This window comes from Ursus maritimus, unplaced genomic scaffold (assembly GCF_017311325.1).
Source record: "Ursus maritimus isolate PB19 unplaced genomic scaffold, ASM1731132v1 scaffold_4, whole genome shotgun sequence".
NCBI lineage: Eukaryota > Metazoa > Chordata > Mammalia > Carnivora > Ursidae > Ursus > Ursus maritimus.
In genome coordinates this window covers 91,530,928-91,545,863 of record NW_024426552.1, presented here as the reverse complement: position 1 = coordinate 91,545,863, position 14,936 = coordinate 91,530,928, and the positions used below count along the sequence as shown (strand labels likewise).

The window sequence follows — 14,936 nt, the reverse complement described above, 5'->3', positions numbered from 1 at the left end:
GCACTGGATAGGGTGTCCAAACTATGTTGAGGAGTGAAGGTGGATCTTAGGGGGGGAATGGCCACTCTTTCACCACTAAGCATGAGGTTAGATGTAGGTTTTAGGTTTTTCGTAGCCGCTTTTTATCTGGTTGGCAAGTTCCCTCTCGTTGTTTGTGGAAGCTTTAATCATGTTGGATTTTGTTAAATGCTTTCAGATGATCATACGGTTTTTCTCCTTTAGTTTTCTGGAAATGCTTTTGCTTTTGGTATCAGGGTGATTCTGGTCTTGTAAAAGAAGTTAGGAGGTGTTTCTGTCTTCTGTTTTCTTTCAGGGTTGGTGTTTCCTCCTTAAATGTTTAGTGGAATTCATCTACATTGAGCCGAGGTTTTCTTTGTGGGAAGGTGTTTAAGTGCAAAAGGAGTTTCACAGACATTGTTCGGGATCTTTTTGACTGAGATTTGGTGGTGTCCCTCCAGAAATTTATGTTCCGTGACAGTTGTCTCATTTATTAAAATTATTCATAACTGTCCCTTATCATCCTTTTAATGTTTGTAGGATCTGTAGTGAGGTCCTCTCTTTCCTAATTTTGGTAGGTTCTTGCTTAGTTTGGCTGAAGTTTTATCAATTCGTTGTTGTTATTGTTGTTGTTGTTTTTCCAAAGAACCAGCTTTTGGTTCACTGGCTGTTCTGTTTCTTTTATAAACTTCATTGTTTTCTGTTCTTAGAGCCTTCCTTTAGCTTACTTTGGGTTTAATTCACACTTTTTTAAGGTGGAAACTTAGGTCATTGAATTGAGACCTTCTTTTCCAAAACAGACAAATGTAAAGAAAACCAGAACAAAACAATGCAAAAGCAGTTAATGTATTGGGAATTAAAAGTGGGCTTTTATTTTACCCATTTTCTGACATTTGCACTGTTGCTTTTCAAAGTTGTTTTCTACTATACCTTTTTAAAATTCTGATAATATAAATAATACATGCTGTTGAAAATTTTCAAATTCTATGGAAATGTGTTAGTTAGGATAGGCCATAAGAAATAATCACAAATCCTTACAGCGTAATATGACAGACTTTTATTTCTTGCTTACACCATACATCCACTGTGAGTCATCAGGGGCCTTGTCCTACAGTCACTCAAGGACCCAGGCTGACAGAGGCTCCACCATCTTGAGCTGTACCATCGGGAACACATGGCCTCTTTATTTCCTGTGGCAGGAGAAGAGAACACTGAAGGGGCTCTCCTCTGCAATTAAATGCTTTGGCCTCATAACCTTTTGGCTAGAAATAGCCACATCACGGGCCCACCTAATTTTAAGGGTCAAGGAACTGAAATGTCCACATGGGCCTAGAAGCAGAGAAGTAGGTAGGAGTGAGCACTGTAATTCTACACTCCAGGAAAAAGAGCTCACCTCTCCCCCTACTCCAGGATCATCCTTACTTCCTGTCTTCCTGCCTGGCCTCGCTGACCTTCCTCATGGCCAGCCTCATGTTTGGGGTTGGTGGGAATTACTCCTGATCTGACTGATCATTGACTCCTATTTTGGGGTGCTCTACTTTTGCAGCTCTTATGTGATTTTATCAGTACACGAATGAGACTTGGGAAAGGGCAGATCAAGAATCCTTTGCTAACTGCCTTAACAACATGGAAATTTCTTTTTTTTTTTTTTTTTTTTTTTTTTAAAGATTTTATTTATTTATTCGACAGAGAGAGAGACAGCCAGTGAGAGAGGGAACACAAGCAGGGGAAGTGGGAGAGGAAGAAGCAGGCTCATAGCGGAGGAGCCTGATGTGGGGCTCGATCCCGGATCGCCAGGATCACGCCCTGAGCCGAAGGCAGACGCTTAACCGCTGTGCCACCCAGGCGCCCCACAACATGGAAATTTCAAGTTTGTTTTTTAAACCTTGCTTTAGAGTATCTCTGAAAGATAGACAAGTAACTGGTAATCATGGTTTTATCTAGGGAGGGAACTGGACTGGATAGCGAGGAGTTGGGGGTAAGGAGTGTTGAGAGAGTGGGCAGGATGAATAATTTTCACAGCATACACTTCTATAACTTGACTTCTTTACCATGTAAATTATGTTACCTATTTTTAAAAACAAGTTAAATAAAAACCTGTTTCCTATATTTTAACTTTCTATATTGGATTTAATTATACTATGTAAATGAATGAGAACATGTTTCTTTAAAAGTTGTCAGTTGAATGACTTTTTGCTTTTTTTAACTGAACTTTGACATATCATCAAGCAAGGACCATATTTTGAAAAGTTTATTTACAGTTACCTTTTAAAGGAATAAAATTACATTATCCACGTAGATTAGTTCCAGTCCTTTGGGTATCAGTAATCAACCTAGTCACTTTTATTGGATGTTACCTTTTCAGAACTTTTTCACGTACATAATTTGGGTCCCTTTCTACATCTCCAGTTGTGAGTTGAGCCATAATGTAACTTAGTGAAGAATATGGGCTTTGAACTCAGACCTGAGCTTGAACTTCGGCTCCAGCGTTATCAGTCATCCACCCTTGGGAGATGCGCTTCTTTACCCCGCTCCTGTTTCCGCGTGCGGAGAAATCGCTACCTTTTGGGATTGGTGTAAGGGTTACTAGGTAAAAGGTATGCAAACCCCTGACGAACAAGGCTCAGTCCGTTATTTCTACGATAGGTTTTCTCCATTCACTGGGATCAGCGAGTCTAGCTACAGTGCTCGTTCCGTTTTCCGTACGAGAGGAGACCGGGATGTTACCCCGCTCCTGACATACTGCTGCCGAATGCACTTGGTTCTGGAAAACCTGAGATGGCATAACACAGCTCCGAGTACAATATTATGTATTTGTATTCTCGAACTCTCATCATGGAACACAGGACTTTGCAAAAGCTACCTTATGGGCGATGGCACAACTGACCGCAGAGGAGAAGCTCACTGCCTGCCGTCAAGCTGAGCACCAGAGCAGTTCGTGAGATGTGAAAAAATGCCACTCTGCTCGCTAAATGTTTCTTTTTGGGAAAATACAGTAATTTTCCATTAAAAAAAATGTTACTTATGTTACATGCAGCACGTGTCAAAAGGTCCTGAAACCAAATAGTTTGGGAACTACTGGTTTAGACTCTGAAGCCCCAGGGCAAAAACTGCAATGCAAGCAGGACTTCTTTAAATAGATGCCGTGTGATATGTACATGTATCTTAGGGTCTTCGGGGGCTTCAACCTAAATGTATCCTCTGTCTTCCCTTCCCTGGAAGAAAAGAACATAGGCAGTTAATTAGTGGCTCTAATCCCCCAGAAAGTTACAGTTTTTCTAAGCAGAGTTGGAGCCAGTTAGTTACGGTGAACTCCCACTATGACTGCTGTTAATGGTGGTTATTTATGTTTTCTGTCTCCCACAGAGCTTAGTCACATGGCATTCTGGAATGCCAGGTACCAAAAGTAAGATCACTGAAGGCAGTACGACTGAGATGATCAGTCAAGACAGACCTGCAGAAAGCGGAGTAAGTATGTTAAGTGTCATGTGTTGCTAAGAATTAATTGGGTTTGTTGTTGTTTATTTGAGAGAGAACTCGAGGCAGGGGGAGGGCAGAGGGAGAGGGACAAGCAGAGTCCCTGCTGAGCTCAGAGCCTGACACAGGGCCACAGGGCTCTCACTCAATCCAGGAACCTGAGATCATGACCTGAGCTGAAATCAAGAGTCAGATGCTTAACCAGCTTAGCCACCCAGGTGCCCCTGCTTTAAACAGGAACCCAGAGACTGGATCAGTGAAAAGAAATCATGGTTTGTTTCCTGCTAATTCTTCTAAACTGGCCAGATCAAAAAGCCCAAAGATGCCTTAAAAGGACTTCCACATTAACTACTCACTTTGTATATGAAACATATGAGTCGATTCATACATAGTTTTAAAAAATCATTCAGGAAAAGAGCCATTATCTTATAAATCTCTGGACCCCTGCAGTTATTGTGAACGTTTTTCAAAGGAAAATTCAGGACAGGTAGCCTGTCAACGGATTTCTTGTCTTGGGAGGTTGTTTAAAGAACAAAATACTGGAGTTTTGAGTACTTTCAGTGGTTTATGGGGGAAGCGTGGTGTAAAATTGGTATCACGAGAAAGTTCTGAATGGTTTCCAGGATCACGATATTCAGGAACTGGTGTAAAACGACTAGAACCTCTTGTTCCGATATACTTCGTTTTGGTTGCTTAAATTGCCTCGAGTTGCGTATCTTCCCAGGGCCTTTTCCCCCTCATCTCTAGTTTCTTACAGCTTTCTGATTCTCTGACGTGTTCCATTTCAAACTTGTCTTCATTCTTCTACTCCTCTTCTAAAGAGGTTCCTGGCTGGTGCCTTGGTGGCCATGGCTGATCGTCCTTCTCGCGACTTTCTTCTTCCAGGGACTAGCGTGCTTTTCTGTCCTTCCAGTCGGCCCCTCTCTGAGAGCCAGTGAGGTAGTGGGAACTCTGGAAAGATCCCTTGGATGCTTACCACTTAAAATGGGTTCCTTAGCTTTATTTAGTTTCGGATGAGTTATAAAGGATGCAGATAATTCTGTTTCTTTTATCCTAAAGATACATTTCTTCGAATGGGGGTCTTTATAAATATGAACCTACTCTATTTACCCTCTTCACAGCCCTTCCAAACCAACATCGGCTATTTAAAACAGCCTGGGTTTTTTCTTGGCACAAGGAAGACTTCATATATTATCATTCTATCTGGGCTTCCTTATCCAAACACCGCCACTTATAAAGCCAGTGGCATTTGTCGAGGTGGTAGCCATGAGTCAATCCTTTGTACATCAAATCTAAATGGAACTTTTTGGGAAAGGGTCAAGTTAAACTATGTAATTTAAACTATATATAATTTGGGGGGAAAATTGAGCATACAAAAGAACTTGTTTCATTGGTTCTTTTATAGTTATGAAAGTAGGTATTAACTGATTTTTTGGTAACTGTCTTTACATATATACACGTGTGTCTGTGTGTGTGTGTAAATACATATTTGTGTACCTTAGTAAGTCAGCTTATGACATGGTAGATTTATAGCCATGACAGTATGTTAAAGAAAAAATTATTCATGCCCCTTGCTCAAGAACAGTAAGGCAGACTTACCCAGGCCCCTTGCACCAGCTGTAGGGACCACCACAGTGGGATTCTGCAGTTGGGTAGAAAGATTGGGCTCAACTCTGGATACAACAAAGAATAGTGGGAATTTATAGCCAAGGAGCAAGGTGGAGGTTAGCGGGTAGAATATTATTGAGGAAACATCAGGGATAATAAGGGATTCTTGCTAAAGGCAGGAGAGGGTGATAGGTCATCAGTGGAAGATGGTGTGGTTAGATAAGGAACCCAATCCGATATTGAAGGAGGTCAGATTCCGAGGATGACAGAGTCTAGCTAACCTCACTTAGCAGGAGTCTTGCTAAAGTTGGACAATGGAAAGATGAACAAGGAAGCTCAACTTTCTTCTCAACATGGAAAGACTCAAGTTAGGTTCAGTCTGTCGAGAGAACGGATAGCCTTCCCTCACCCTGATCTTTTTTCTTTACCGTCAGACAATGTCGTCAACGACTCCCTTGAAATTATTTAATCCTCATTTATCTGGTTTCAGGCAAATTCAGTTTTTTACTTTTCAGACTTGATATTCCCTTACTTTTTTCCTTGAAGTTTGAGAAATTCAGAGAACGCTGTAACACTATATTCATAACTCGATGTGTACCCTTTTAGTCTTTTTCTGTATGTGTATAATGTCTTAATAATTAGATGTTGCGGCAGAATTCTGTAACCTGCAATTCACTTAACATACTGTAGAAATTTGTATTTTTAACATGTAACAAATTCATTAGGCTTAACATTTAATGAGTACAGAAGAGAAAGAGTGAAAACAGTCTTCCTCCTATCTGGAGAAGCATTTTTAGTAGTTGCCTTAACAGTGTATCATAAGGATGTACCCTGTATTATTTTTAACCCATCTCCCAGTTGTTGACATTTGTGTATTTCATTATTTATAAACACTGTGGTGGAACAGTCCTACAGAAACAACTTTTGGTCAACCGTGTGTTTTTTTTAATGATAAATTTCTTGAACTTCCTTCCATCCTTTTTTTTTTTTTTTTAAAGTAATTTCTACCTCCAGTGTGGGGCCCAAACTCACTACCCTGAAATCAAGAGTCGCAGGCTCTACCAACTGAGCCAGCCAGGTGCCTCTCCTTCCATCGTCCTTTTTCTGATTTCTTCCCCTTTGACCTTTTTCATCATCATCTACTACTCCCTCCAAATGCCTTAGTCCCTCAAGCCTTAACTCTTATCCCTTTGCCTTTACCTAGCAGTTCTTAATGTTCTCTGATATCCATACTCAACCACTGTTCCTTCCCTGGACTCCCTCATTTGTCCGGGTGCCATATCTGAAAGATCAGGTCCCAAAGCGAAATCTTGTTCTTTCCTTTGGCTATGTCCCCGGTATTTTCAGCTTTACCGTCTGCTATTTATATCTTCAAGTTTCAGAATGATGATCCTGCAGCAAAATGCTATCATAAACTTCACTGACAAAAAGAAAGCTGGTCGGTAATAATGCTCATTGTCTGGAGTCAGGGTGAAACTGGGTTAACAGCCATCAGTGATCGTTAAGGAGTATTTGTCAGGCTGCTATTTTTGTGTTTTGGTTCTGGTAGCTAAAAGTACTTTTCTATCTCTACAAGTTATTAAAACCTGTACTTTGACAGAAGTTGTAGTAATATATGTAACATTTTGCTTATAGATCTGAGAGTTCTGGACCATCTGGGTCTCAGAAAATGACCGAAGTGTACACATTAATTCTTTCTGATCATATTCTGTATTATGAGAAATATAAATTCCTATTTATATATAGTGGGCCCCTGAACAACACAGGTTTGAAGTGCAAAGGCCCACTTATATGCAGATTTGTCCAATAAATATGGTACAGTGCTATATACGTATTTGCCTTATGGTTTCCTAATATTTTCTTTTCTCTAGCTTACTTTACTGTAAGAATACAATATATAACACATATACAAAATACGTGTTAACTGACTTACCAGTAAGGCTTCCAGTCAACAGTAGGCTATATTAGTAGTGAAGTTCTGGGGGAGTCAAAGTTATATAACAGATTTTTGACTGTACAGGGGTCAGCACCCCTGACTCCTTCCTTGTTCAAGGATCAACTGTAATTATCTGGGAAGTGACTGAATTAAATTAGTTCTTTGAAAATAAAGTTTGTTTTAAAGATTTTTATTTATTTATTTGACATGCGGGGTGGGCACAAGCAAGGAGAGTGGCAGAGGGAGAAGCAGGCTTCCCACTGAGCAGGGAGCCCGATGCGGGACTCGATCCCAGGACCCTGGGACCATGACCTGAGCCGAAGGCAGACACTTAACTGACTAAACCACCCAGATGCCCTGAGAATAAAGCTTTAAAACAGACATAGCATCAGGTTTTCTTTTCATCTTTCCTTACAGGGATGGAAGCTACAGTAAAGCAGTGTTTTATCCTATGTACTTCAGCAGACCTTCTGCAATTCAGCTAAAACCATGACTGCTCTTTCTTCAGAGAACTGCTCTTTTCAGTACCAGTTACATCAAGCAAATCAGCCTCTAGATGGTAACTGTCTGCTATTCTTGATTATACTTGGGAAAATATTACTGAATATCCTCACACTAGGAATGAGAAGAAAAATCATCTACCAGAATTTTATGGAATATTTTTGCATTTCACTAGCGTTCATTGATCTTTTACTTTTAGTAAACATTTCCATTATATTCTATTTCAGGGATTTTGTGCTTTTAGGCATTAGGTTTACTAAATACCACATCTGCCTATTTACTCAAATTCTTTCTTTCACTTACGGCTTTCTGCATTATCCGGTTTTCCTGACAGCTTGTATAGATTATTACCTGAATTTCTCTAAAACCACAAAGCTTGCATTTAAGTGTCAAAAATTATTTTATTTCTTTATAGTAATTTTAATTTGGATTTCAGTCCTTGCTTACGTTTTGGGAGATCCAGCTGTCTACCACAGCCTGAAGGCACAGAGTATTTATTCTTACCAGTGTCCTTTCTACAGTAGCACTCAGAGTTACTGGCTGTCATTTGCCATGGTGGGGATTTTATTTGTGGCTTTTCTAACCTCTTGGTCAGAAGTTACTGCTTTGGTACAGGCTGTTAGGATGACTTCCTATATGAATGAGACTATCCTATATTTTCCCTTTTCATCCCACTGTAGTTACACTTTGAGCTCTAAAAAAACACTCTTGCCCAAGTTCATTATCTGTTTTCTCGGTACCTGGTTACCATTTGTACTACTTCAAGTAATTATCCTTTTACTTAAAGTACAGATTCCAGCATATATTGAGATGAACATTCCGTGGTTGTACTTCGTCAATAGCTTTCTCATTGCTACAGTTTATTGGTTTAATTGTCACAAGCTTAATTCAGGAGACATTGCATTACCTGTGGATCCATTCGTCAGCTGGAAATGCTGCTTCATTCCACTTACAATTCATAATCTTGAGCAAAGTGAAAAGCCTATATCAATAATAATTTGTTAATGTTGCCATGTTAAAACTCATTAAAACTGACAACTACAGTAAGAATCGTAATTTTACAAACGGGAGAGGAATTACAAAGATTGAACTGAACTGAAGCTCCCTTCCCCGGCCCCAACTTACATACCTTTGCAGAATGTGTCTTTTGGGGGCTATGGTATTAAAAACAAAATAATTCCAAGACAATTTTTTACACCTGTTCAGAGCACTGCGTGTTACCAATATTAACACAAAGTGAAACCAGTTAATATTTGGCCATACTGATTTCATGTTACCCAAAAAACTAATGGATGCAAGCTGTTATGTCAATGTGAGATTCTCCTGCCAATAATATACAAATGTAAATAAACATTTTTATTAAATTCAGAGCAAGAAAATCAAGAATCATTTTCTTAAAATTATTTGGTGTAAATATTCTTTTAACATAAAGGGAAGATTAGCTCAATTTAAATGTCGGTAATTTTCAAAAATATATCTCTCTTTTTAATACGGATATTCCTGGAAAAAAAGTTTTAGTTGCTCACCTTACAGAACTGGGAGTAGTGACTAGGTCTCTTTCCATGACATACCAGATTCATTTTCATTTATAACTTATAGGTCACATACTTGCATGTCAAATCATAATCATATGGGCAGTGTATCACACTGTAAAAGTAACTGTTCACAGTCTGGGGTGGGTAATTCTTGGTTGTGGGAGACTGCCCTGTGCACTGCAGGGTCTTCAGCAGCGTGCCTTCCCTCTGCCCGAGACATGCCAACCAGAATGTCTCCAGACATTGCCAGATCTCCGCTGATGGGCAGAACTGCCAGAGTAAAGCAGTCTAAGTGGCAGAATCACCTGAAGTCACTTTGTTGAACTACCTGTCACCATTTCCAAACTTGGTCCCCCTCCTTCTCGGTGTTACTCTCCCCCTGACTGTACCACTTTCTAACTGGCCATTAAATAGGACTGAGATGCTTTAAAATATATTGTACTTAATTAGTAAAGATATTTACACTCTGCAGATTTTTGTAACTATTTCAAAGCCCTCATAAGCTTAAAGAAAAAAATTATTCAATAGACCAGCCAAATGGAAGAGGCTTTTATTTGTAAAGAAATGAACTTACAACTGGTCTACAATATATTATTGTAATATAAACAATATAAATAAATGATCCTGTAGGCCCACTAACCTTCCATCCAGACCCACACGAGGCAATGTTAACAACAATATTCTATGTGAAAATGTGCAGGTAACAAAAGGTGCAATTACAAGCAAGTTTAAGCAGCAGAGTATAAGGTGCTTTAATTTAACAGTTAATGTTGCCATCAACAAACATCTGAATGCTCAATTTTACTTCACTGAATACAGACACAACAAATATGAAAATCTAAAATTCATACACATGCTACTTGTTAATATGAAAGTGCTTTCTTTTTTAAAAAAATACACCAAATGGACAGTCTTTTTACATAGATCATGGTGTGCTCTCATAATGCAAAATTAACTTCATTTTCAGGTTATACATTTTAAAACTGTAGCTATAGACACCAGCCTAGGAACGCTAAGAGTGCTAAAACTATTTCATCTCTTGTAAGGAGACTCTAATACAATATCCAATGGAAAGAATACATCTATACATAATCTTAACACATCTGTTTTCTGTAAAAGTAAAAAAGGTTTCCTTTCCCCTTGGTGATGCTTTTTTCAACCTGGGTAGATGAGCTTTTGAGGTTTTAGTAATATGAAAGTCCTCTTTTAGAACAGTGGGGGGAACCAAAAGGAATTTAAAAATCAGTTAACATGTGCTTGAAACATCAAAAAAAAACACAATTTGCCTTTGTTAAATCAACAAAGTAACTTTTTTTTAAAGAAGAAGACAAAAGCAGTAATTTAACAGAGGCTTGAAATGCCCACCCTTGCCTCTCCTGTCAGTACCCCTCTGCACACTGTGTCTACAACTCCAGCCTTCACCACAGCTCACGCCTCACTCTGAAGATAGTTTTTAGAACTCACTTTTTTTTTTTCCCAATGGAAAAAACAAGACCAGACTTCTGAATGAGTTGACTGGGAATCTAATTAAGTGTACTGGCAATCAGACATCTAAAATTATACCATCTTTGCACACTCCGTTAGCTTTTTAAAATTTAAAAATACATATACAAAAAGTATGCAATAGCTATTTTGACAGCATAACATATTTGAAAAGTTAGGTAAATTAAAACATTTTAAAAGTAAATTTTAACTAAGACCATGGCAAATTTTTTTTAAGCCGAGACTATCTGGTTACTCAGATGTCAGTGTTCTACTTTCAATCCGTTTTAGATTCTAATCTAACATGTATTGGGACATCTTGCTTTAAAAGCTGCGACTATGATGCATAAAAGGTCTTTTTTAATATTAGATATTTTTATATTGAGGGGGTGAGGAAAAAAGATATTTTCACTTTGTATCTTCACGGGGAGCGCTGGCATCAGGTGATGTTAATGTGTACTGCTGCTCAACGGGAGTGCGAACGTAATTTCCCAGAACCCCAAGTGGTAAGGAACCTTCACCCGATTAACCAGTGCCATTCGATATTTATCCCCCAAGTAGCTGTCAGTTCAAGCATGGGATGCTTTTATGTTGACCAGTTCTGCATTTTAAAGGAAACCCTTTTACTATGTAATACATGTGTGCTTTCTAAAAAGTAGATTTTGTAGTAACAATAAATTTTGTGTAATTTCTTGCTTTATAAACAAAAGACAATAAAAAACCTGTTTAGCGATCTCCTTTGAGACTTTTCAGTTTTAGAAAGTTACTCCACTGTCAATACTGGGTGTGAAGCTTTTGTAGTTAAAAAAGCAGAGTAAATCAGCACCAGCTTCTTTCTGTATTGTTCTGCCACACACCCTGTATAGCAACACCTCTGGAATAGTCAAGTGTCAATAATTCTGAGAAACATGGGCTGTCGCAACAGTCTCAACATGTAAATCCTTATCAGGGACCCTTGATTTTGTATCCTAATCAGGTATATGACTGACTATGGTTAGTACGTGAAATGTGTTTGAGGAATATTGTGCTGTGATTCACTCAGACCCCTTAGATGTCATCTAATGTAATAATACTTTATTTGCCCAGTGCATAAAAATTTCCCTCTCGGTTCCAACTTCACATTCAGTACAGTAAGGGGTAATAACAATGTCCATGTTCGTTTAAAGCCACAATTAGAATTTTGTCTGTACTTACTACCAGATCAAGTCCTGTCTACCACACACTGCACATAGTAAGTGTTCAAATGGTTTGCTAAATGAATGGATCGATGCACGAATGACAGTGTTCATATGAGTTCATATGTTCAGTGGTTAACTAGTAGGAAGCATTTAGAAAAATGCCCTCATTTGCTTGTCTGTACAATTTTCCTTCTCTACTTTAATCCGTAAGAGAACAAAGACTGCAGGCGACCCAGGAAATGGACGCTTAACAATTACCTTTCAGCAAAAACTCTTAGTATGAAATGAACCATCAAAAAGTGAAAGAGAATTAAGTAGAAGCAACTTTAAAAATACCCCATTATGTGGCCTAGAATCACAGATTTCGAGCTGGGAGGTGCTTTAAAGATGATTTAAACCAAAATCAGCCTTTTGAGTAGTAGAGGCTCCATACTGTGTATTCAGAAGACGGAACACATTAAAGGCTAAGGAGGGGCTGAAGGTGTCACTCGCCCCTAAGTCCACAACTGCAAGTAAAACTCCCAGCCCCCCAACCAGCGTTTTATCTTCATTCATCACGTTAACTCAATGATTATGTTCATCTATTATTTACTACTGAAGTAGACTATTTAGTACTACCTAAAACAAAAGACGACTTTAACAACACAGTCTAAACAAAGATTTTAAGCAATGGACCCTTCTGGTTTGCTTGAGGCAAGACTAAAAAAAAGTTCCTCCTTTCTAAAACAGATTGATGTTTATTTCACTACCAGCCCCACCACTATCATAAACACCAACTTCTTCACCTCCATTAATTAAAGCTCCACAAAACATGGATTTAACACTGATAATATTCCCTAAAGCATAACTTTTAAGCCAATAAATGATGGCTACTATCAATCCTTAAGAAGATTACTGGAGTCAAATAGGTGGTCTAAAAGGACTTACTAAATTACTCTTATATTTAAAACTATGCATGTTAGCATAACAGTATTTTAAATTTATATTAAGTTTTTTCTGAATTAAAATTCATCATTAGATTTCTCTTCAACAATACATTTTAAAACCTTTGTACAGGTTTTCTTTCTGTGGATTCATACTGACGCCATCAATATCACTGAGAGCAATTATACTTTTCAAAAGTAGTGGGAACAAATACTTCTCTAATGTACCCTCTTCTCCAACATCTGAGATTAAAATTGTCATCTTTAAATAAAATTAAATGTTCACAAGCTATAAAAAAAGAAAAAAATGAAACATTCATGGAAAACCTTTCCTAAAGGGTCCCATGAACATGGCACTTAAGAGGTGTGTGTTCATGGGTTTGAGTAGAACGGGTTTTCATTAGAGAAGCTGGGCCTCAGAACTGAGGAGGGGGGAGACCACTCCCTTTCAACGTCTGTGAGCTCAAGTGAAAGTTCAGAAAAAGCCAAACACTGTGCTTTGGGAAATGATGCTGTTTGTATTAGTGCTTTTACAACTTTCAAAAAAAGCTTTCTCATAGTATTATTTTAGAATAGATTAAATAAGCTCTAAAAAATAATATGTAAAACTTTAAATTCTTAAAAATTTAGGAAACTTTTTCCAAAGAAGGTAATATAATTTTCAACATTTTTTATTATTGAAGAAATGGCTTGTATTGCTGCTATGAAGGAAACTATATAGTGGTACATATTATGAACTAACAAAAAAGGAATGTCTTCCCAAAGAATTTTTTTTAAGATGTACAGCTTATAATAGGTTGAAATTAAACTTTAGCAAGATTGCATATTTATTTTTCTAATACTGTATTTGTGCTTATCTAAATTGAATCACAATCTTCAAGATGAAATCAAATGCTCTAAATAGACTGATAAAATACCAATATTGATGAATGTGAATTAAACCATTCATTTCATGATCCACACTACTGTGCATCAAAGAAATAAGAGGTAGGCTTCTGTTGAAATCCATAGAGAGAAAGCTATAGCTCTTTAGTCATCCAATTCTTAGATACAACCTAACAAAATACTATCTTAAAATGCCTTTATAACAATCTACAAGGTTGATTCAACTGTGGTATCTGAAAATGGATACTGTCCTCTATAATTCCAATAACTCAATTGTAACAATTAACCTTTGAGTTTTTGACAGATATTCTCCAAATACAAGTTGTCACCTTTTTCTGAAGTCAAAAATCACTAACTTATGTATCATTGGAACTATTTATTAATAGTCCTGTTAGGGGCAGGAAGTCCTCCTAAGGGCAGAATCACTTGACAGACTGAAAGAACCAGTATGATTACAGGTGAATCTTATTGCTGTAACTGGGATCCAGCCATTACACTGTATTATTTTGAACTGAAGGTCATATCTATACTATACAACCTCACTCCTTTAACTGTACTATCCCCTGGTCTGGAATGCTTTTCCTCCTGTTTGTCTCTTCCTCCACTTCCCTATCCTTCTCCCTGGAAAGCCTTCCTCAAGGCCCAGCTACATATATGGTATACAGGAAACAGACTAAACATTGTGCATAGATGGGCCAGTTTCCACTGCCCAGAGGTTTCACTGAAACATGACCGTTAGGTATTAGAAAGTCTTGCCCCAATTGCCTTCCTAAAATTAACCTTACTACAAAATCTAAGGATTTTCAGACAAAGGTGTCTAAGAAGTTTTCCCACAGTTCTCTTCCGGCTAGAACAGGCTTTAGGGGAGGAAAGCAGTAAGCAAGGCCCTCTGAGGCTGTCGGGTCAGGCTCAGTGCCAGTTGCACACAGGCAGCCTGTGTTCCTGCCAGTCATTAAGGGTGAGGATCTTCAAACCACAAACTATAATCACATGGTTCTAGTTTAAAATGTCTTTAAAACTTTTTAACAGTGTGTCCAATCAGGATTTCAGCTACTCAATATGGCTGTGAGGATAGCATCATTCCCATCCATCTATAATAGTTTATTCTTTCCGAAACAGTTTACACGCGTGTAAACACAACCTAAGAGTATACGATCTATATACTGCCTTCCTACCATACTTACGCTGTGATGGTACCAGAAGCTTGCAAATGCAAATAACAGGACTTTATAACATTTAACTGAACAAGTCTGTGATACAGAACACTGTAACAGATTTCAGTCTCACACTGGTATCTGAATAAATGTCTGACCATAATTTCACACTAGATATATGAAGATTATTAGCTAAGTCAAAAATTATTCAAAGGCATGGGCACAACAATACTTACTTCATACAGTTCTAAGTGTTTAAA

The 14,936-nt window shown here is 38.1% G+C and overlaps 1 protein-coding gene across 1 annotated transcript; it reads left to right on the top strand.

Moving 5' to 3' along the window:
* Nucleotides 1–2,171: 2,171 nt before the first annotated feature.
* GPR160 (G protein-coupled receptor 160) lies at nt 2,172–11,269 on the top strand. The gene is made up of 2 exons (XM_008705346.2): nt 2,172–3,465; nt 7,436–11,269. The coding sequence occupies exon 2, from the start codon at nt 7,508–7,510 to the stop codon at nt 8,522–8,524; it is 1,017 nt and encodes a 338-aa protein (XP_008703568.1). The 5' UTR covers nt 2,172–3,465; nt 7,436–7,507; the 3' UTR covers nt 8,525–11,269.
* The last annotated feature ends 3,667 nt before the right edge of the window (nt 11,270–14,936 follow it).